This window comes from Asparagus officinalis, chromosome 2, assembly GCF_001876935.1.
Source record: "Asparagus officinalis chromosome 2, Aspof.V1, whole genome shotgun sequence".
In the NCBI taxonomy this organism is placed as follows: Eukaryota; Viridiplantae; Streptophyta; class Magnoliopsida; order Asparagales; family Asparagaceae; genus Asparagus; species Asparagus officinalis.
The window spans coordinates 10952333-10976036 of NC_033795.1; the positions used below are offsets into that span (position 1 = coordinate 10952333).

At 39.8% G+C, this 23704-nt stretch overlaps 2 protein-coding genes across 3 annotated transcripts in view; both read left to right on the plus strand.

Moving 5' to 3' along the window:
• Positions 1–6558, plus strand: part of LOC109830819 (zinc finger CCCH domain-containing protein 16) — a 7447-nt gene extending 889 nt beyond the window's left edge. The window contains exons 2-10 of the mRNA XM_020398181.1: positions 4–78; positions 891–1043; positions 1136–1273; positions 1410–1568; positions 2996–3088; positions 4100–4216; positions 4347–4421; positions 4545–4768; positions 5493–6558. Of these exons, the coding sequence (XP_020253770.1) occupies positions 4–78; positions 891–1043; positions 1136–1273; positions 1410–1568; positions 2996–3088; positions 4100–4216; positions 4347–4421; positions 4545–4768; positions 5493–6378 (1920 nt within the window). The 3' untranslated portion in view covers positions 6379–6558. The remainder of the gene's footprint in view (positions 1–3; positions 79–890; positions 1044–1135; positions 1274–1409; positions 1569–2995; positions 3089–4099; positions 4217–4346; positions 4422–4544; positions 4769–5492) is intronic.
• On the plus strand, positions 7866–22373 carry LOC109830237 (probable sucrose-phosphate synthase 4). 2 transcript variants are annotated; one of them, XM_020397444.1, is made up of 14 exons: positions 7866–8127; positions 8256–8345; positions 8771–8790; positions 14520–14717; positions 15844–15907; positions 16197–16411; positions 17395–17890; positions 18378–18509; positions 19038–19169; positions 19256–19486; positions 19577–19639; positions 20347–21150; positions 21686–21813; positions 21899–22373. In XM_020397444.1, exons 1-14 carry the CDS (start codon positions 7927–7929, stop codon positions 22176–22178), a joined length of 3054 nt encoding a protein of 1017 aa, XP_020253033.1. In that variant the 5' UTR covers positions 7866–7926; the 3' UTR covers positions 22179–22373. The 2 variants fall into 2 exon arrangements, with proteins under 2 accessions (XP_020253033.1, XP_020253034.1); XM_020397445.1 differs by lacking the exons at positions 7866–8127; positions 8256–8345; positions 8771–8790; positions 14520–14717 and adding an exon at positions 15460–15765.

The following is a 23704-nucleotide window of genomic DNA, read 5'->3' on the forward strand; positions in this document are numbered from 1 at the left end:
GAGGCGGCGGAGAGAAGGAAGGCCGAGGAGGAGGAGAGGAGACGGCAGAAGCTTCTAGAAGAATCCGAGAGGCGAAAGGTTTGGATTTTAAATTTCTATTAATCATTTCCTTATAAGCTGTAGAAATTATATCAACTGTTATAATTGTAAAATTTCCATTATTATGTTTGGAATTTTACGTGCGGGAGATTCCAAGTTAGTCATTGAGAAGAGATCAAATTGCAAAACAAAAACACTCAATGGAACAAAAATAATTAAGTAGCAAACAATCCAGTTTTCTGTGGTTCATACGAAGATGGTGTTGAAAGGTTAAAAAAAATTAAAACGAGCACTAGAGAAAACCAAGACAAAATGTTATAATGGTTGAGGTTATCAGAGATGTGCGAAATTGGAATTGATGCAATACCGTGACTGAAAATTCTGGCTATTTGCGAGGAATCTGTTGGTGAGGGAAAACTGAAGCTATCCCGATACAGAAACATCCCCTCATTTGGTTAGATTTATCATGGTCAAGTTGTTCCATGTGGTTAGATAAGCAAAAACATATGAAGATATAAGACACAAGTAGAGAAAAGGAAAGAAAATCAAGCATTGAAGAAAACCTATGAGTGTTCAGGAAGAAGTGAGGATTAAGGAAGATGATACCATTCGCCAGAGCAAATCGGCTTCTTCTTTGAGGCCTGATAAGCCAAAGAGCAAAAGGGAAGCACACTCCAGCTTTAAGTAATAAATGGGAAAACAAAAACTCTATGAATCAATTTTTAGTTCAGAAGTCACATGGCAGGGAAAAAAAATCTTTCATACTGTTCCTTCCTCTATCTAATCGTGCTCTTTGGCAGTCTTTGTTTTGTGACACGGTTCCTCTTTTGTTGTGGTAATGCGTATTACAGGGGGAGCATTCAAATGAGTTGGATGAAGATGATGAATGGGATTACATTGAAGATGGGCCTGCAGAGATCATCTGGAAAGGAAATGAAATAATTGTCAAGAAGAAAATGGCGAAAATTCCAAAGGGAAGTGCTGACAGGAAACAGGATGACAAGGTTTAAACTCTTAAAGCCGATTTTGATATCTTCGGTTACTTGGTTTGGTAGCATAGATACAGTATATACCCAGTGATACTATTTGACTGCAGGATGTTGAGAGACCTACATCAAATCCTCTTCCTCCTCAATCTGTAGCTTATGCTTCTTACAACAACAGGCAACATACTAGTGCACCGGACTTGCTTGAAAGTGTTGCTCAGCAGGTTCCAAACTTTGGGACTGAACAAGTATGCCCACAAAACCCTTTTCCTTTTATAGTCGGGGAGGATCTGCATTTGTGGTCACATTTCTTCTGCTTCCCATTTTATACCAAAATTTCCCCGTCTGTTTCTTGTGAGGCTCATATTTCTGTTTGATCTGTAGGATAAAGCTCATTGCCCTTTCCACCTTAAGACTGGTGCTTGTCGATTTGGAACCCGTTGCAGTAGAGTTCACTTCTATCCTGACAAGTCCTGCACAATACTCATCAAGAACATGTACAATGGCCCGGGCCTTGCTTGGGAGCAAGATGAAGGGCTTGAGGTTTGTTAGTCGATATTCCTTTGGCTAACATTGTATCCTGCTGATTGCTCTTGGCATCCTGTGCATATAATTTACTTATTTTATATAAGTCTTTCCTCATGCTAATATTTGAGTTGTTATTTGTAGCTGAAATTGTCTATTACTTGGCTTGTGAGTAAATAATTTTGACTTCCCTTAGTTCATTAAGTTACTTGGTCAAATCAAAAAATTGATTTCAATAATTAATTTTTAACAAAGATATAAAAACAACAAGAGAGAACAAAGATGTATCATTAGTGAGACAGTGTGCAGAGCTTGTTCTCTTTGGCAGAAGCACATCCTGCTCTTGTTTGTGTTTAGCACCTGTCTAAGAGCAATGCTTCAACTACAAACATGATCTCAAAAACTGATTTTGGTATATGCCAAAAAACATGAATATAAATATTTTCTTATATTTCCCTACTTGCACAGGATTCTATTTTCTCAGGTTTCTATTACAACTCTATGCTGATTATGGAAGGTTGCTTATTGTTTTATGACAGCATCCTCTCTTTGTTTTCTTTAACCAAATTGCTACCAGAAATTACATCTCAATGGATACTCAATGGAGGCTTGAATTTTGGTCTTCGGTTGAGGATGGAGACAACTTTTGTTTCGCTTCTGTATCCTATGTTTTTTGGCAGATTTAGAATTTTGTTTCATGATGGTATGAACTTCTTATAGAACCTAAAAACTGCTTTAGATGATGATTATATGGCAATATGGTGTTATGCATATCCTGATGGAAGGTTTTCGCCTTCGGGCTAGCATATATTTGGTTACTACACTGTAACAAGATCCTTAACAATCAGTAGTTCCGTTCTCTCATATCTGTAAGCTGTTGGCTGTCTCTCATATGAAGTTGACAGGTGAATGTAATTTGTAACACTATTTATAATTGAATTGTTCTCATAATAGTGTGACAAGTGGCAAAAAATTGTAGAAACTTATGCTGAATAAGATGTATCATTAGTGATTGAATGGAGAAAATTATAATTGGCAGACAACACATGAAAAATTGACTCTGATCTATATTAAATAAATAGAAGTCAGGTGTTAGGGATTATTATATCTTGTTCCATTGGAACCAGGGCATTGTTTTAGTGCTTTACATCAAACTAGAACTTGCTAGGAGGGGATGTAAGGGCATATAATCACCATGTGGTGCCAGGACACTGCTAAGGAGTTAACTTTACCGGGACAAGCGGCACAAGTAGCTGAAGTGATTTTCTTTGAATCTTTATAGCATAAATATTTTAGGCTGTACTTAGATTATGTTATTTGGTCAGTACATCTTATAATTTTTTAAGACCTTTTCTGTTGCAAGAGTAATGTTATTGGTTAGCTAAATAATACAATTAAGTTTCCATTATAGATTTTCTTAGTCTAACCAACTTTTGCCCTTTCAGCACACTAATGAAGAGATTGAACATTGTTATGAAGAATTTTATGAGGATGTACATACGGAGTTCTTGAAATTTGGAGAACTTGTTAATTTCAAGGTTGGTTAAGCTTAAATTTTAATTCCATATCTTTTAGCAGTGCTTTTTTTGTGTAATTTTTGCCATTGCCATTAGAGTTATTATTTTTGTAAGCATTGATGGATGTAGTTATAAAATTGTGATCACTGACTCTATTATGTCTTTATACATAGTAGTGAATTTGATTTGTCGCTCTTCATCATGAAAAACTCAACTTGTTTGTTCTTAATTTTATACAGTTCAACTAATTCTAAACTCATCTTTTAGATATCTGGCCCTAAATTTTGATTTCTTCTTAATCTGTGTTTCTTTCATACTTGAGAAGCTGTGATTCTTGTGTCAGGATCAATTGTTATGTTATATTTTCAGATTTTTTTTGCACCTAATTTGGTACTTATTTGTACCATTCCAGGGTGTATATTTTATCATATTCTGAGATTGAAGCTTACACTTGGTTGTGAGCTTTCACTTTTTCTATAAATGTAACTAATGAAGTGCTGAAGAGTGTTTGGATCTTGTTAGGATGGATTCTCTTTGACATCATCATTAGTTTTTATAAAGGATTGGATCCTCTTTGGAGCAAGGCTTCTCTGTCCTTACCGTCAACTGTGGTTATTTTTACTGGGCCATCCCTGTGGTCTTTCTTTACATATTTTTCAAAGACAGTCAGTAGGTTCATGGAAGCAAAAACATCTCAATTGAGTCTGTCATGTTCATGTCCACTGAAGTGAAAATATCTCAATTGCTTCGCTCATGTTCATGTTCTCTTGAATTGGCTCATTTTTAAGCTTCTATTTCATGCTAACTTTGAGATATATTATCTTTGGTATAGCACATAAACACCGTGTAAATCTCATGTTATAGAATGCTTGATAATATGCTTGAGAGTCTGTGGCCTTTAGTTTAACATATGGTGACACACGTCATAGGAAAGCTCCCCACTCATTACCACATAATAAATCTCAGAATGTGTTGACATATGATGGTGATGGTATTTCAGAATGTGATTTCTTTATGCTTCTTTGGGTATAGGTGTGCAGAAATGGTTCCTCCCATTTACGTGGAAATGTTTATGTGCACTATAGATTCTTGGAATCTGCTGTTCTTGCATACAATACCATGAACGCTCGTTATTTTGCTGGGAAACAGGTAATTTGTGTAGCTACTTAATTTTCAAGTTCATTTGAGAAGTGCAAGAGTTTCCTCATTAATTTCTGTTAGGTCTTTCCTAACTTTTATTGGTCAGTGAACCCTTAACATTCTTTTTTCTATGAACTAGATAACTTGTGAGTTTGTTGGTGTAACAAGATGGAAGGTTGCCATTTGCGGAGAGTTCATGAAATCAAGGCTAAGGGTATGATTTTCTGTATTTACTCTCTGAATAAGGCCTGCATTACCTGATATAAACATGTACACTGTACACTGCTGAGGAAGTTAACTAGCCGCAATGAATATATTTTGGTATTTGTCTGTGCAGAATTGCTCACGTGGAAGTGCTTGCAACTTCATACATTGCTTTCGCAACCCTGGAGGAGATTATGAATGGGCTGATTGGGATAATCCTCCACCTAAGTACTGGATCAGAAAAATGGGTGTTTTATTTGGTAATTCAGATGAATTAAGCTATGGAAAGCAAATGGAATTCGGAGACTTTGAGAGCCCTAGGGATTCTAGCAGGAAGCGGGCACCAATAACTGGCAGGTTTGCACTTCACATTGTGTTTGTACTGACTACCCTCCCTTAACCTCGTGATCTTTTAGTTCGTTTCAATCTCTTATCTCCATGTTTAGTCCTTCCCAAATTGTGCTTAAGGTCTTGTGGTTGAAGACTTGATACAGGATTTTTGCATTCCGCATCTAATAGCGTCATCTACGTAGCACGGACACTGGTGCAAACACGGACATGGACACGGATACAGACACTGGACACGTCAAACTTGTAAAATGTAGGATACGGGAACACGACTGTATATGTGTGTATAAAATTAACATTAGATCAAATATTAAATTAATACGTATAATATTTGTATGTCTCTTTCTATTATCTATAACAATTAAGAATCAAGTTAAATAAATCTAAGAATAAGGTTTAACAAGAAAAGTTTAGTTTTGATCTCATGGGATAATACAATGGGTGTTTTTCAAATATTTAAGTAATGGGTGTCACTTTTCGGGTTCAAAAAACCAATTGGCTTTGAACCTGATATTACCAAAGAAGCTAGTTTAGGGTATAAGTAACGGGGAAATCGGATTATGCTTTGAACCACAAGTGTCCATGGAGTGTCTGCTGAGAATCCGGGTCTGACACATGGCGGACATATAGGCGGCACCCAAAACAATGTGTCCAAGTAACCTAGAGCCTCATCCTTGCCCTTCTGCTCTAACACAAAAGCTCTCCCTTAATACGTCAGTTTTGGATGTAACAGGTATCATTCAAGACGATCTCCTGGAGATGAGATCGAAGTGCATGATTATGGTTCTGACAGGGAAAACTCATACAGGAAAAGGGATCGATCCAGCAGCCGCTCAGTTAGGAGAGAGCATTCTGAGAGGAGAAAAGATGAGTCCAAGCAACATGAAGAAAACCATAAATCCAAAGTCCATCATTATGATACTAAGAATTCTCCTCATGCAGCCAATGTAGATAGGTATAGGGAGAAGGATAGAGAATATGACAAGAAGCACCAAAAATTTGAATCCCATCAAAGGCAAAAGGGAGAGGATTCTTCTGTCAGGAAAGAGAAGTCAGAAAGGAAGCACCGATCAAAATCAAATAAGCGAGAAAGAGAAGAAGACATATCATCTCATCAGCTCTCAGTCTATAACGATGATAGAAGAAATCGTAGCAGTAGCCATTCAAGTGGGGAATATCTCAGGCACAGTATCGATGTTCAAGATCAAGATGATGCTAGATATTGCTCCAATGACAGTGATTCTGAAAGGAATTTTTCTGATCAGGATAGACCTCATCGCAATAAACAGCATAAATCACGACATAGAAGACACACAACCAATTATGATGAGAAAGCTAAACTGATGAAATATGAGGCTTATGATGACAGATGGGAAACTAGAGGTGAAGCTTCTGGAAGAGAAGAAACCGAAGAGAGCTCATATAATGGAAGCAGTAGCTCACACAGGAAACCTAGTAAAAGTGGTGGAAAGCTCAAACACTGCCGAAAAAAGAGGAGACATGTGGATAATAGTTCAGGTTCTGATGAAGAGTTAGATAGAAAGCCCCGTAAGAAGCATAGTCATGGGCAAAGAACCAGTGCAGAGAAGAGATCTCAGCAGAGAAGCCATAATTCTTGAAGCCTAGTATGGTATTTGATACTCGCGTGGAATCTTGTATACAACTCTACCATACAAAATGTTGTTGTTCACAAGTTTGCAGTCGTTTTCTGATGTATCCTGTTCTTTTTGGAAAGCTACCTTCACGCATGCCATCATGGTAATTTCGTATAATATCTCAGCCTGCTGTTTGAGTCCAAATCATTTCATCTGAGTGAATGAACTTATTGGTGTATTGAGTTTCGTGTAATGAGTTATCATCTACCGCGCAAGTCACCTTTATCCACAGAGAGTTTGAATGCGTAGTGAAAATAAGGGCATATCTGCAATTTTCAGAGTGATATTTTTCATACTAACTTAATTCTACACCAATACACATATGTATGGGGTCTTTCCTTCAAGAATAAACTTCGGAAAATCTATTGAAGAACTATCCTTTATAGTTGGCATTTCTTTGGATAAAGCAAGAATTCCTTTTAGAAGAATAACTATATAATACGTCATGTTTCGTCAAAAAATTAAGAGCATATTTCATTGGGAAGCAAAGCGTAAGATAAGAGTATATGGATATCCTTGACATATCTCAGTCAGCTTGCATATCTCCGGTGTTATCCTTTTTCTCGACCGTGTATTCAAATATGACGCCAAAATGTGATGGACCAGTTGCGTATTTGGACGATGCACGATAGAGCAAGTACAAAGCACATATGCCAACAGAATTATACTTCTTCCTTCTGAAGGCTTGCTACATTAGTGGGTGATTCTTAAAGCATCTGCTAATTCAATAGATTCTCTTTCCAAACACAAAATTTACTTGCAGATACACCCCTAGTGCTGTAGGGGTTGGACATCCCTAATTATTTTTACTGGGGCAAATTACGCCCGGGGGCAATTAAGTGTGATAAGCTAAAATTTTGGGGGGTTTTGAGACACCCCATAGTTTAGGGGATTTTGCGAGATAAACAAACTTCAGAGAGAAGTTATGTTCAACAGCCCTCAAGAGAGACGTTCTGTGAAATTATCCCTTTTTATTAGCACTTAGACATCATGATGTTCAATCATAGTTATCTCTTTGTTATGTGTACTCATTACCCACACTCACAATACATATACATATAGCACGTGGGTAACTCCGCTTAGAACATAAGACCTAAACGCTAATAAAAAGGTTTAGGGATAATAAGTGTCTAAACCCCTAGCATAAGGACTGTTTCTTTAATTACTCCAAATAAGAATTACAGATGATAGGATTTTAGAAATTTCTGATTAATAAGGTAACAAATTACGTTTTTGAGAATAAAGTTCTAATGATATATGCCTAGGAATATGATTTACCCTCATATTTCAAAAGTCAATCCCAAAAGAATCAGCATAACTATTTTTTTCTCCCATACTGCTTTTGTTCTCTAATTTATTCAGTCCATACATAGTAAGCATCCTCTCCACTATATAAACTCGCTCAGTTCTGTATCCATCCTCAATTCTCTCTATAGCTTTCTCGCCGCAAATTTCATTACAAAAAACTTCTTTCCCCTTAATTTGTTCTTTCAGTACTCCCCGAAAGGGCAGATGGCGGGAAATGAGTGGATCAACGGTTATTTGGAAGCCATCCTAGACGCTGCAGGTTCAAAGAAGCATCCCTTCTCTTACTCTTCTTCTGAACATGCAACTGCAGTCGTGACCCCTAGTAGGTACAGTCCTACTCAATACTTCGTCGAGGAGGTGGTCAATCATTTCGATGATTCAGACCTATATAAGACTTGGACCAAGGTATCAAATCGCCAATCCAATCGACAAACCATATAAGTATATATTTGTATTGTACCATGAAACTACCTTCTTCTTCTTTTTCGGTTTAAACTTGCAACTACGTAACAAGAAACGAGGACATATTTCAGGTTGTTGCAACTAGGAATGCTCAAGAACGAAACAACAGGTTGGAGAATATGTGCTGGAGAATATGGCATCTCGCGCGCAAAAAGAAACAGGTTTCCCTATTCTCCTTCTTTTATCGATATGCATGGTTATGCACGTAGATGATAAAAAACGAGACAGTCAGATAAAATTCTTATCGTGAGTTAGTCTAATAGTTTACTCAAGTCTATGAACGAAATTTTTTGCATCGATTTACATATGACGTGTTTCACATAGACAATAGTTTAACAGTTATTTACGAAATGGATGATTTTTAAAAGTTAACGCATTAAACTAGTTCATTCGAATGTTATGAGGCGATGAGGTGTTCAAATTTAGCTATTAGGATTGGTGATACTTCGAACAATAGATGAACGATAGCAATTATGAATTTTAAGAGTCGACTTAAGCAGTGCGTGATAAGACGTCAGCTCACCAGCTCATAATATCATTAGTCGATTATGCGTCTGTACGTACATAACGAAATTTTGGGTATCAGATCGAATGGGAGGAGGCGAGGTTGTCAGGCGCCTAACCTTTTTTTGACCCAGCCAACATGAAAACAAAAGTGGGGCCCACAAAGGCGGGCCCCACAAGAAGAAAAATCAAATTCGGTGGCAGCCATTGTTGAGAATTTATAAAGGATGTGGGTCCCACAAATATTTTATTATTAGTGGCGGGTCCCACATATAATATTATATTTGTGCATAGTGTTTTCTCAAACACTATAAATAGGGCCCTAAACTCTTAAGGAAATCTCATCCCAGAAACAACTCCTCTTATAGAAGAGTAAGAGAAAACATAGAGAGAGTTTGTGAGAGTTCTTGGAGTGTATCTGATCAAGAGAGGGTGTTCTCTTGGATCTATTCTTTTGGGATATAAAAGAATTTGGCGTCGTCGTTGCACCGTGGAGTAGCTCCGAAGGAGTGAACCACGTATATCTGTGAGTACTCTGGTTGATCTTGTGCCTTTATTTTGTGTATTGCGTCTCCGTTAGAGGCGTTCTTATTGGGGTGTATCCTAACAACTGGTATCAGAGCCTGACTTAGAGTATATATATCTGCTTGGGCCTGCCACTAAAAGTGGATCCTCCACATCAGAAAATAAGTTAGATTAATATTTACTCTTTTAAGGCATTGGGCACTATTCACGTGTACGGCACTATTCACTTATACGGTACTATTCACGGATACGGTACTATTCACGAATACGGTACTATTCACGGATACGGTACTATTCACGAATACGGTACTATTCACGAATACGGGAAAGACGTAATCTTTCGCCATGGGATCTACAGTTGAAGACAACAGGCTTCGAATTGAGAAGTTCGGCGGCCAAAATTTCAGGTATTGGAGGATGCAAATAGAAGACTATTTGTACCAGAAGGATCTCTTCCTACCCCTCCAAGGAGAGGCGGGGAAACCTGAGAAGATGGACGACGATAAGTGGAAGGTGCTCGATCGTAAAGCACTTGCCACCATCAGGCTCAACCTTCACCAGCATGTGACTTACAACGTCTCGCATGCGACCACCACCAAGGAGTTGATGGAGGCCTTGGAGGCGCTGTATGAGAAGCCGTCTGCTTCAAATAAGGTGTACCTGATGAAGAAGCTATTCAATCTCAAGATGCAGCAAGGAGCTCGCGTGGCGGACTTCTTGAACGAATTTCAGGCTGTGGTGCAACAGCTTGCTGCAGTAGATCTAAAGTTCGACAACGAGATCCAAGCTCTTCTGCTACTTTCTTGTCTACCAGATTCATGGGAAAATATGGTAATGGCGGTGAGCAACGCTAATGGCAATGACAAGATGAAGCTCGACACAGTGGTTGGGGCAATTCTGGATGAAGAATCTCGCCGCAAAGTCTCAGGAGCTGAGGCCTCTAGCAGTGGGAGTGCTCTGCATGTCGAGGCACGAGGGCGTGCACAGAAGAAGGGTAGGGGACGACGAGGCCAATCAAAATCCAGAGGGAAGTCTAAAGAGCCAAACCCGAATGGTTACGGTGAAGGGAAGTGCTTCAGATGCGGAAAGAAGGGCCACTTTGCACGGGACTGCAGAGTTACTGTTCAAGCATCAGCAGGGGATGATCGGGCTGACGGTGCAGCCAATCTCATGCACGAGACGGATTCGGATGCACTTCTCCTATCCCTAGAAGACAAAAGTGATGCGTGGGTCATCGACTCTGGCGCATCTTTCCATGCAACCTCACAACAAAAGCTGCTTTCATCGTTCGTGAAGAAGGACTTGGAGACAGTCTATCTTGGCGACGATCAACCTTGCAAAGTTTCCGGGAAGGGAAATTGTACCCTCAAGATGGAGGGCGGGACCACCTTGACGCTGAATGATGTTCGGCATGTACCAGATCTCAGGCGAAATCTTATATCAGTCGGGCAACTGACTGACTCCGGTTACAGAGTATCATTCGAGCAGAGAAGCTGGAAGGTGTCCAAGGGTGCCCTGGTGGTGGCACACGGCAAACGCGAGGGGTCTCTCTACATCGCCAACGGGAAGATCGACCACTTGCTTGCCGCAGGACAAGCATCATCATCATCATCCGTCGACTGCATGACTTGGCATCGACGACTTGGCCACATGAGCGAGAAGGGGATGCAGATTATGGCCGCGGGAGAGAGGCTTCCGGGTCTGAACAAGATCGATCTGACTTTCTGTGAGGACTGCATCCTAGGCAAACAAAAGAAGGTGAGCTTCAACAAGACCGGACCGGCTCCAAAACTGCAGAAATTGGAGTTGGTGCACACCGACGTGTGGGGACCTGCGCAAGTCCCATCTGTTGGTAACTCTCTTTACTTTGTCACTTTTATTGATGATGCTACGAGAAAATTGTGGGTGTTCTTCTTGAAGCACAAGTCAGATGTATTCATCATCTTCAAGAAGTGGCTTGCCTGTGTGGAGAACGAAACAGGCAATAAGCTGAAGTGCCTAAAGTCTGATAATGGAGGCGAGTATTGCAGCCAGGAGTTCGAGAACTTCTGCTCGTCCCGTGGGATTCGGAGACTGAAGACCGTCCCAGGCACACCTCAGCACAACGGAGTGGCGGAGCGCATGAATCGCACTATCTTGGAGCGCGCCAGAAGTATGAGGATCCACTCCGGATTGCCCAAGAGCTTTTGGGCTGAAGCTGTCAATACTGCTGCATACTTGATCAACCGCGGGCCATCCGCGGCTCTCAATTATGGGATACCTGAAGAGGCTTGGACCGGAAAGAAGCTGAAGCTAGAGCACTTACGAGTATTTGGTTGTGACGCCTATGTCATGACCAATCCTGCAGACCGGTCAAAGCTTGATCCAAAGTCAAAGAAGCTCTCTTTCATCGGCTATGGAGGAGATGAGTATGGGTACCGTTTCTGGGATCACGATGCGCGCAAGGTGGTGCGCAGTCGTGACGTCGTATTCCATGAGAATGCGGTGTACAAGACCAAAGAGGTGAGTGGGAGTCAGCTATCTCCCCCTCTTTTCCCAGATATTGCTGACAGTGAGGACAACGATGAGATACCAATCAGCATAGAAGACGGAGACCAAGAGAACATGCAGGATGCACAGCAGCAGGATCCAGCAGAGTTGCCGATCGCAATTCGCAAAGCTCCAAGAAATCCAAGGGTGCCAGAGAGGTACCTTTCCACAATGAATTACCTTCTCCTGACTGACAATGGTGAGCCAGAGAGCTATGAGGAGGTACAGCAGACCGGCAAAGCTCGCGGCGAGTGGGAGTCTGCCATGGAGGAAGAAATGAAGTCCTTGATGAAGAATGGGACTTGGGAGCTTGTAAAGCTTCCACGAGGGCGAAAGGCTCTTCACAATCGGTGGATTTATCGGGTCAAGGATGAAGCCGATGGACGGAGACGCTACAAGGCGAGGCTTGTAGTGAAGGGCTATGAACAGAAAGCAGGGATTGATTATTCTGACGTTTTCGCTCCCGTCGTCAAGTTGACCACGATCCGAACTATGCTGAGCATTGTAGCAGTTCAAGATCTCCACCTAGAACAGATGGATGTGAAGACGACATTCCTTCATGGAGATCTGGAGGAAGAAATCTATATGCATCAACCAGTGGGCTTCGAGGAACGAGGCAGGGAGGGCCTCGTATGTCGTCTGCACAAGAGCTTGTATGGCCTGAAGCAAGCTCCACGACAGTGGTACATGAAGTTCGAGAACTTTATGGAGGAGAACGGTTTTCTCAAATGTGACACAGACCACTGCTGCTTCATCAAGAGATATGACGAATCCTATGTAATACTCTTGATTTATGTTGATGACATGTTGATTGCAGGGCCCGACTTGGCCCGCATTGAGGAACTCAAGGGGCGTCTCTCCGAGTGCTTCGAGATGAAGGATCTGGGTCCAGCAAACCAGATTCTGGGGATGAGGATCATCAGAGACAGATCAGCACGGAGGCTGAGGTTGTCTCAGAAGGCCTACATTGAGAAGATTCTTGAAAAGTTTGGCATGGAGAAAGTTCATGGAGATTTGGAGGAGGAGATCTATATGCATCAACCAGTGGGCTTCGAGGAGCGAGGCAAGGAGGGCCTCGTGTGTCGCCTGCGCAAGAGTTTGTATGGCCTGAAGCAAGCTCCGCGACAGTGGTACATGAAGTTCGAAAACTTTATGGAGGAGAACGGTTTTCTCAAATGTGACACAGACCACTGCTGCTTCATCAAGAGATATGACGAATCCTATGTAATACTCTTGATTTATGTTGATGACATGTTGATTGCAGGGCCCGACTTGGCCCGCATTGAGGAACTCAAGGGGCGTCTCTCCGAGTGCTTCGAGATGAAGGATCTGGGTCCAGCAAACCAGATTCTGGGGATGAGGATCATCAGAGACAGATCAGCACGGAGGCTGAGGTTGTCTCAGAAGGCCTACATTGAGAAGATTCTTGAAAAGTTTGGCATGGAGAAAGCTAAACCGGTGGGCTCGCCGTTTGCAAGTCATTTCAAGCTATCGAAGACCCAAGCACCAGAGACTGCTGAAGAGCACGAGTTCATGGCAAACATACCATATGCATCTGTCGTCGGGAGTTTGATGTATGCGATGGTGTGCACGAGGCCAGATATTGCACAAGGAGTAGGAGTTGTGAGCCGCTTTATGAGCAATCCAGGGAAACAACACTGGGGTGCGGTCAAGTGGCTTCTTCGCTACTTGAGAAGCTCGGCCGACCGTTGTCTTGAGTATGGCGGGGCAGATTTGCAGCTAGAGGGCTTTTGTGATGCAGCTACATCTTCATCTTGGGAGGTGGAGCGATAAGTTGGAGATCCAAGTTACAGGATACTGTGGCTTTGTCGACAACCGAAGCCGAGTACGTGTCTGCAGCAGAGGCAGCAAAGGAGTTGCTATGGTTGAAGGCTTTTCTTCTCGAGCTTGGAGTAAGCTTTGAGAAATACTTCATCCACTGCGACAGTCAGAGTGCCATTCACTTGTCAGAGAACGACGCATTCCATGCTCGGACCAAGCATGTTGACGTGAAGCACCATGCCATACGGAGATGGCAAAGCAGGAACGAGTTCAAGCTTGTGAAGATTGATACGAGGTACAATCCAGCCGATATGCTGACCAAGCCAGTTCCACTCGAGAAGGTGAGGCTGTGTGCAGCCTCATATGGCCTCCGTTGAGAATGTTGAGGGCCGTGCAAGACGCCAAAGATACATGTCATCCGGATGATGCAACCAAGAGTGGTGTGAAGATATGATCGACATTCAATCAAATCTTCAAGTGGGAGATTGTCAGACGCCTAACCTTTTTTGACCCAGCCAACATGAAAACAAAAGTGGGGCCCACAAAGGCGGGCCCCACAAGAAGAAAAATCAAATTCGGTGGCAGCCATTGTTGAGAATTTATAAAGGATGTGGGTCCCACAAATATTTTATTATTAGTGGCGGGTCCCACATATAATATTATATTTGTGCATAGTGTTTTCTCAAACACTATAAATAGGGCCCTAAACTCTTAAGGAAATCTCATCCCAGAAACAACTCCTCTCATAGAAGAGTAAGAGAGAAAACACAGAGAGAGATTGTGAGAGTTCTTGGAGTGTATCTGATCAAGAGAGGGTGTTCTCTTGGATCAATTCTTTTGGGATATTAAAGAATTTGGCGTCGTCGTTGCACCGTGGAGTAGCTCCGAAGGAGTGAACCACGTATATCTGTGAGTACTCTGGTTGATCTTGTGCCTTTATTTTGTGTATTGCGTCTCCGTTAGAGGCGTTCTTATTGGGGTGTATCCTAACAGAGGTTGGTGGCGAAGAAGAGGCTGGAGAGCAGGGATTTAGGATATGAGGACCTTTCTGAGCTTTCGGAAGGAGAGAGGGAGAAGGCCGTTGTCGACTCGCCGAGAAATGGCGGTGTTATCCCGAGGATTAGTTCCGAGTTGGAGGTTTGGTCAGGTGAGGATGGCGCGGAGGCTAAGCGCCTCTACATTGTTCTCATCAGGTACTTCACTTCACCAGTGCAGGAACATTTCACAATTCAAACACATGTTTAAAGTTTTACCGCAAATCAACCATATTTGCAAATTTTACTTACTTTACCCTCGATTCTGTCATATTTGAGTTAAAATAACCCAAGTTATGTACAGAAGTATTCACGTGACATTCCTAGATTTTTCGTCAGTTGTTCAGCTGAAGCATTTTCCCTTCCACAGTTCGAAAGCAAAACAAGTTAAGTTTGGGGGGGTATTTGACTTAGTGCGGTAAAATCAAGGGTAAATTAACAAATATCTAGTCTTGGTTGATTTACGGGTTATATAATATAAGTTAAGAAAATCCTATATATTTTGTTGACTACAATTGAACTGGATGTATAGAGAGTGTCAATATAAGATAGTGTATATTTTTATTATATTTTTGGGTCTATTTATAGGCTTATAGCTCAAAAAATTGGTTACCCAAGAAGGATGCAACTCAACATAAAAATTAATGAATGACTAAATAAATAAATAAGAGGAGGATGAAACTCATTATCCCCCCCAAAAAAGATGAAACTCAAATTCCTCAATATAGAGGCTTACTATTGAAATTTTTACTCAATAATTTAAGGAAAATTGTCGATTCATAATTTTAGAAGAGTAAATGTGTAAATTTTGAAGTTTGGAGCTTCAGTATGTAAAAAAGAACACGTACAAAGGGATTAAGGAGCTCCTCTGCCCCGCGGGGCCCCACCAACCCAAAAAAAAGTGGGGCCCAAAATAACCACGAAGTTTATAGATCCGTAATGGCTCATTTGTTGGTGCCTCAATCTTCTAATATTCTTCATAAAAACCCCATAACGATTCCTAAATTTTGAACTCAATCCCTCTCATTCGGACACAACCCATGTCCCATTTCATGATCACCACCTGCTTGTCAAAATGCCTCGTCCAAAAATAACCCTGAGTCACGACTCAATATAATATTCTCGGCTCACCCCCGTTGCCAACAAAATTGAGAACAAATAACCCATCAGAAATAGTGGCTCTCAGAAGTCCGTCGTGATAGAATATGTATATTTTTCTACAGTGTAGTACTATTTTAATATAATTTTCCCATCTTATAACTCATATGTTTGCGTTTATTAACAGCTTGCATGGACTGGTTCGAGGAGAGAACATGGAGCTTGGAAGAGACTCGGACACTGGAGGCCAGGTATATATCCATCTTTATGTGCCCATCAAAGATTAAATCAAATTAGGCACGATGATGCTCAAGTTTTTTTTTTTTTTTTAACTTTGAGTGAAACACTAGGTAGATGTTAGCAATGCACACATATAAACCTCTGAGAGCTAGCATGTATCAGGTCATTGAAAATTTTATTGTCATGTCTCGCCAAATAAACCAAGATATTACCACACAACTAGTATCTGAATGACGCTGAAGCCCATACGCACATGATCAAATTTCAAAACTTTCAAGATTTGTTTGCCTTGATGATCAGGTGAAATATGTGGTGGAGCTAGCCCGGGCCCTTGCGGCCACCAAGGGAGTTTACAGGGTTGATCTTCTGACTCGTCAGATATCATCCCCGGATGTGGATAGGACCTATGGTGAACCTGTCGAGATGCTCACTCACACAATGGATGAAGATGCGTATGCAAACGTAGATGGCTGTGGAGCTTATATCATTCGGCTCCCTTGTGGACCACGGGATAGGTAAAATCTACAAATTATGAATTCTGAAATTAATTAGTTAAAGGTTTCGGTTAGATTTTTTTTTTTTTGTGCTATGTTAGTTTGTATAGAAGATTGATCAAAGAAAGTGCATAATACCTTCTATAAGATTACGATGCCTGTATAAAATGTTTTTTTAGCAATGCCTAATTGAATAAATGTTGAGGTAATACCATCTTTTTTTCATTTTTATTGATGATAGTATTTCTATACATTAGATATTACTGAGAACTTATGAGGACCTTTCCGTCTGACACTTGCTCTCTTAAAAACATTTTTAAATCTGCTTCTGCAATAGGCCTTCCACTCTGAATATTCTTGGAGATAGAGAAGTAAAGAGATTAGAACCATTTGTAAAATTAAAAGTTACAATTTTTTTTGGCTCTTGAGAATTTTTCAATTTTTACTCAATAATGAAATGCGAGGAACGAAGAATTTCAACCACAAGCAAAGCATCCATCAGAGAAATTATGCCCCCTCTGTATCCTACTTTCTCTATTCATGTTGGAGACTAGAATCCATTTTCTCCAAGCATCTTTCAAAGATTGTTTCAGACAGATCTGTAACAAGCCGACAAGGTATGGCATCTATATGTCTCATTAAACTCAAAGAAAGAAACATAAATAAAGTTTAAAGCAATCAAAAGAGTGAAACTTCATTTAGTTTAACCATGGTTGCTAATATTGTAAAGAAAATTTTGTCATTTATCAACATTCATGCTAAATTAATTTTATCCCTAAAGGACATGCATCACTTTTTCAATATATCTTGGCAAACATCTATATAGGAGTATCTAAGCTTGTGATATGGCTCCCTCAGTTTTGGGTTCAATTCCGGGCTGGGTTATCAAAAATAAAATAAAAAATAAAAAATAAAAATTGTGATGTGAAAGTTGAAGTTGCAATAAGTAGTCACGGGTTATATCTGCTGCAAATTCATTCCTCTTATGCTTTCTCTTCACTCAGATACATACACAAGGAAGCTCTATGGCCCCACATCCCTGAATTCATTGATCGTGCTCTCGCTCACATAACCAATGTAGCTCGTTCTCTTGCTGAACACCAGGCAGACTCCACTGCTGGATATTCTAAACCAACATGGCCATATATAATCCATGGTCACTATGCTGACGCTGCTGAGGTTGCAGCTCACCTATCAGGCTTACTTAATGTACCAATGGTGATGACCGGTCATTCGCTAGGCAGAAACAAGCTAGAGCAGTTGGTAAAGCAAGGGAGACTAACCCGAGGTGAAGTTAACTCTACTTACAGAATTGCGAGGAGAATTGAAGCAGAGGAGCTTGGGTTGGACTCAGCTGAAATGGTGGTGACTAGTACAAGGCAGGAGATTGAAGAGCAGTGGGGGTTGTATGATGGGTTTGATGTTAGGCTAGAGAGGAAGTTAAGGGTGAGAAGGAGGAGGGGTGTTAGTTGCCTTGGCCGATATATGCCTCGCATGGTGGTATTGCTCTTTGTGATTCCTTTCTTTGGAATTCTTGTTATTTGAGAGGGTAAGTATCAGAAACCCCCTTTGTGGGGTTTTGCGCAAAACCCCTGAACTTTACAAGTTAGAGAAAAATTCGCCCTTTAAAATTATACTATATCCCTCTAAACTATTGGAAAATCTAATAAATGACAATAATGAGCAAAATAATGAGATAATTATGGAAAATTGAATTTTGTGATGGAAAACTATGAATTAAGAGCATTCATGTGGGTAGAAAAAGACGACAATCAGGCCAAATTTTCAGACTTTTGACTCAACCTGTTCAGGAGGGTTTAGTATAGTTTTGAAAGTTAAGACGCTTTCTCTGATTTATAAAGTTTAGGGAGGTTTTCTGCAAAACAAAAAAACCCAATGTTTATGGAGGTTTTGTGAAATTTACTCCATTCGAGATGTGGGTCCTGTTGCCTCTTCATTTACCTTCCATGTAATTTCCTTTGCATAGGTTATACCACCAGGGATGGACTTTAGCTACGTAAACATGCAGGAGTTAACTGAAGGAGATGGAGACCTCTCATCTTTTTTGGGATCTGAAAGAAGTCAGAATAAGAGAGATCTGCCTCCCATTTGGTCTGAGGTAACATAACACATTTTTCTCTTCTTAGGCACATGGTCTTTCTTGTTTGATGAATTGTTTCTGGAAGATTATACCTTGAGGGGATTTCTATTTGGATAACAGCTTATGAACTAAATCAGCCAATTGCTTGCCTATGCCAGAGTTTTGTTAAAATGTTTGATGGCATCACGTAGGCAAGCATGTTGATATTCAAGGTTTGAATTATGTAACAATATCAGTATGCATCAATCGTATTGTACAGGATTTTAAGCACGTTAAACAATCTAGCTGAAACCAACCATTTCTGTAGATATTGTCTAAGAATGACTAAGTTGTAGTTGATATTGGCTAACTAAGGGAAACATTGACAGATATATAAACAAAGAAAATGCTTGTGGTTGAACTATTATTCAGTATACTGATAATTTGATGCAGAACTGTCGGTGCTCCTGACACTGATAGGAGACCATGGGTCTGGCTATCAGACGTTGCTGATATTTTAGTAACTTTGAATTAATTGCTTACGACATGTTCATCTTGTTTTGACAGATACTAAGATTCTTCACAAACCCTCACAAACCTATGATCCTTGCACTGTCTCGGCCTGACCCAAAAAAGAATGTCACCACCCTGCTTAAGGCCTTTGGGGGGTGCCGTGGACTCAGGGAGCTAGCTAATTTGGTAAGTGGCCCAATATACTCCACCACTATGATCTTATTAGTGATGCATAATGCATGACATTGTCTAGCCCTGCTCTCTTGCTGCAGACTCTGATACTAGGAAACAGGGATGACATCGAAGAAATGCATGGAAGCAGCACTGCAGTCCTCACAGCAGTTCTAAAGCTCATTGATAAGTATGATCTCTATGGCCATGTGGCATATCCTAAACACCACAAGCAAGGTGATGTTCCTGAGATCTATAGGCTTGCAGCCAAGACCAAGGGAGTGTTCATTAACCCAGCCCTTGTTGAGCCTTTTGGGCTTACTCTTATTGAGGTATTGAGCTGCTGGATGGTGCCTGTTTTGATTTGAAGTAAACTTTCTTTGAGATTATTTTAGAAATCGATGTGTCTTTATGTTTTGTAGGCAGCCGCTTATGGCTTACCAGTGGTGGCTACTAAGAATGGAGGGCCTGTGGATATTCTCAAGGTAGAGGCTGATTATAGCCTTTGTTAGTCATAATATTAAAGTGGATGCAAAGGGTTAGTTACATTTTTTAAGTTTCAGACTCTGGGGTGTATGGTAGAAGCCTAGGATCACAATTTTCTATGTCTATATTGACGACATATAAGTTATAAATAAATTCCACAAAACTACCATGAACTTTGGGGTGTTTTGCACAAAACTATCATACTTCCTTTTATTGAGGAAACAATGACGAACTTTTCACAAAGCTGCCATGTCTAACAGGAATTAGGTTATGTTTTCTTGTGCTTCGCTCGTGACATGTTTTGGACATTTTACGGTTTTACCGTTACGCACTTTATATTTATTCTATATCTCTCTTATGAACTTCGTGGGTTGATAGATACAAATAAGGTTGGTTTATGCCTTATATCTGAGATGTTTCCACTGTTAGCAATAATTTGCAGTTGTTCATGGTATTTTATGTAGTTTTGAAAATTCATGGTAGTTTTTTCTAATAAAAGGTCATGTAGTTAGTTATGTGCAAAACCTCAAAAATTCAGGGTAGTTTTGTGAAAATTTCCCTGAATTAACCGGGGTCTTTGGGTTTCTCAAGTGACTCAAATTTGTTTATAGTATAATATACAATGGTTGATATATCAAATAGTAGTTTAGACAGAATTTTATCACCTATAACAGAATATTGATTATCTTTCGTTTTTTTGGCTCAGGCATTGAACAATGGTGTACTAGTAGATCCACATGATCCCGATGCTATATCTGAAGCCCTTCTAAAACTAGTTTCTAACAAGAGCCTATGGCTAGAATGTCGAAAAAATGGCCTCAAGAACATCCACCTCTTCTCCTGGCCTGAGCACTGCCGGAATTACCTTTCCAATGCTGAGCTCTGCAGAATGCGCCATCCTTCAACTGCTATCAATCTCACTCCACGAGTTGAGGAGCCAATGAGTGATTCCCTTCAAAACATTGATGACCTCTCTATTCAGTTCTCTATCGATGGTGCTGATATTAACACTGCACTTCTAGAAGCCTTTCACCGTCGCAATCCTCAGCCTGTTGATTATTGCTCAAGTCCTTGTAGGAGACAGAATATATATGTGATTGCCACAGATTGCTATGATTCCAATGGAGAGATTTTGATGTGTGACTTGTCATCTGTGATTGGGGAAGTGATGAGAGCTTGTGGGCAAGATGGACACAACGGATTTGTGTTCTCTACAGGATGCACAATTGGTGAAGCAATTGAGGCATTGAGGTGTTGTAAAGTGGAGCCAGGAGCTTTTGATGCTTTAATCTGCAGTAGTGGGAGTGAGGTTTATTATCCATGGAAGGATTTGATTACTGATGAGGACTACAGTGCACATTTGGAGTATCGGTGGTCAGGGGAGCATGTGAAATCTTCTGTGATGAGGTTTGCTAAGATTGATGGTGCAATAGAGGAGGACAGTTTGATTGTTGATGAGGGAGCCGGCAGTTGTCATTGTTATGCTTACTCTCTAAGACCAGGAGCGAAGGTAAGTAGCTTACTCGAGCGAGGTTGCTCCTTGGTTGTATGAATTAAGCTGCATATGGTTCCAAAACATTTGATAACCCCGTCTTGGAACCATATGCTCCGTTACTGACTCTAACATGGGACTAAATCCGACCAAACTCAAAATTAAACTGAATGGGTCGGAGACACTCCTAACTGTAGAGAATATGCTAAATTAAAGTCATGAAATTGGGATTGATGCTGAAGAGACTGGTTACCAAATTTTCCCTAGCAAAGAAATGAGTTCAGCTCCGGAGGATTTATGAAGGCAAAATAGTGTATCCCACGTCGATTACAGACATCTAGGAGCTAATAGAAAATGAAGTTTGGCATAATACTGAATAATTCAGATATATAAGTTTCGCCTCCTTATGGCTGGATCCAGAAACTTTCATATCCAGTTCTAGTATTTAACTAGAAATTTTAAGTTTAGATTTGTTTCTCATTTTTTATTTTTGGCACATATGTTTCTGTAGAAGGAAATAATACTAGAAACTGCTGTTAAAAATTCCATGCAGGCCCGAAAAGTTGATGCTATTCGTCAGAATCTTCGAATGAGGGGCTTCCGATGCAACCTCATCTGCACTCGAGCCTGCACTCGTTTAAATATCATCCCATTGTTTGCATCAAGAGCTCATGCACTAAGGTCAGCACCAAACATCATTATTCTCCCTGTGGTGATTCGAAAAATAATTGCGCTAAACATAAACGTTAAATCATATACATTGAAGGTATTTATCAATACGCTGGGGCTTCGACCTCTCAAAGGTGACAATATTCGTGGGAGAAAAAGGAGATACTGATCTTGAAGAACTACTTCCAGGTGTACATAAGACGATAATTCTCAGAGATTTCGTACGTTATGGAAGCGAGAGGCACTTGAGAGACGAGGAGAGCTACGAGAGAGAAGATGTAGTTCCAGTGGATAGCCCGAATATAGCCTCTCTAGCAGAAGGATGTGATGCCAGTGACATATCGAGTGTTATAGAGCGCATTGGAGGAAAACTATGATGATTCTAACTAGTGTGCAAGGACTCTGTGTTTGTTGTTTTTATCAATAATAGTTGTTATATTGAGAGGGAGAAAAAATAACACATATATATGTATTATACCCAAAGAAAGAGGAGATTTACACATTGTTTGTTGATGACAACAAGGCATACTTGCTGTTGTTTAATGAATTTTAATGAATATGGTTACGAGATATGCTTGTTTGTAGATGACAGCAAACATACATTTTAGTTATCATAATTAGAGGAAAATACTAAATTTTTTTAAATTTATAAAAAACACCGTATAAGAAAGTTATCTTTGGAGTGTTAATATGTTGTTAAAAGGTCTTGATACCCTATGAGTTAAGAAAGAGGAGAGCAAAAGAGAGCATCTATTATATATAAAATAAATAAGAACAAAATTATCCAAAATATGTTACTTGTTTATCACATCTCAACTTAATAATGTTGTTGCTTGTAACAATTTGAAAAAAAGATCGTGATGTTTTCTCTAACAAAATAATTTTGTAATAATTTGTAGCCTAAGGGGGTGTTTGGTTCAATTTCTAGAAATTATAGGAAATGTTTTCCACTTAAAATATGATTTTCTTGTATTTCTTAAAAAAATTATAGGAAAAGTTTTGATAAATCAAAAAGTACCAATTTTCTTGTTTTTTTTTACTTTGCTTGTTTGATTCAAAACAAGAAAATGACTCATAACTTAATAGAAAATAACAAGATTTGGTAGGTTTTTAATTAAATATGGCATGTGTCAGATTTCTGGTGATTTCATCTTATTTTGAGAGGAAATTGCTTTTTGTAAAATTTGGTAGGTTTTGATATTTTATAGAAAATATTTCTGTAAATTTTTTATTGAACCAAACACAATTTACAGAAATCTATGAAAAACTTTTAATTACAAATTTGCCATTGTCAGATGTTTTGAGAAAAGTTTTCTCAAAAAGTGTGCAACCAAACAGCCCCTAAATATCAGAAAACCGCTTAACTTGGACAATTATCAGATAACGCCCTTAAGTTTCAAAAAATCAAAAAACCACCCTTAAGTTTAGGACTTACCATAAAACCCGCTTCAACTTTAATATTTTATCAAAAGATCCCCCAACGGCGTTAACCACAATGTTTCGCTTGAGTGGATAAAATTACACATGGGGATATTTTTTCTAGGGATAAATTTTTAAAATAGACCACATTAGAAATTTAATTTAAAAGAACGACCCCTTTGAGATTTAGTTACCATGTCCGACGCAGTTTCTACCACTTGATTGAAACTGGGTCGAAAATGATAAAAAAGTTTTGAAAACTTCACGGGATGCTAAATCTCATGAAGTTTAGTTTGGTGATTATTAGGCTTAGGCTGGTTATATTTATTAGGCTGGGTAATTAAGTACTAAAACTTCACGGGATTTAGAATCCCGTGAAGTTCTATTTACCATTTTCAACCCCCGTTGGTTGAAACCATGTCGAAAATGGTGAATAAATTGCAAATGGGTCGATTTTTACAAATAAATTACAAATATGGTCTAT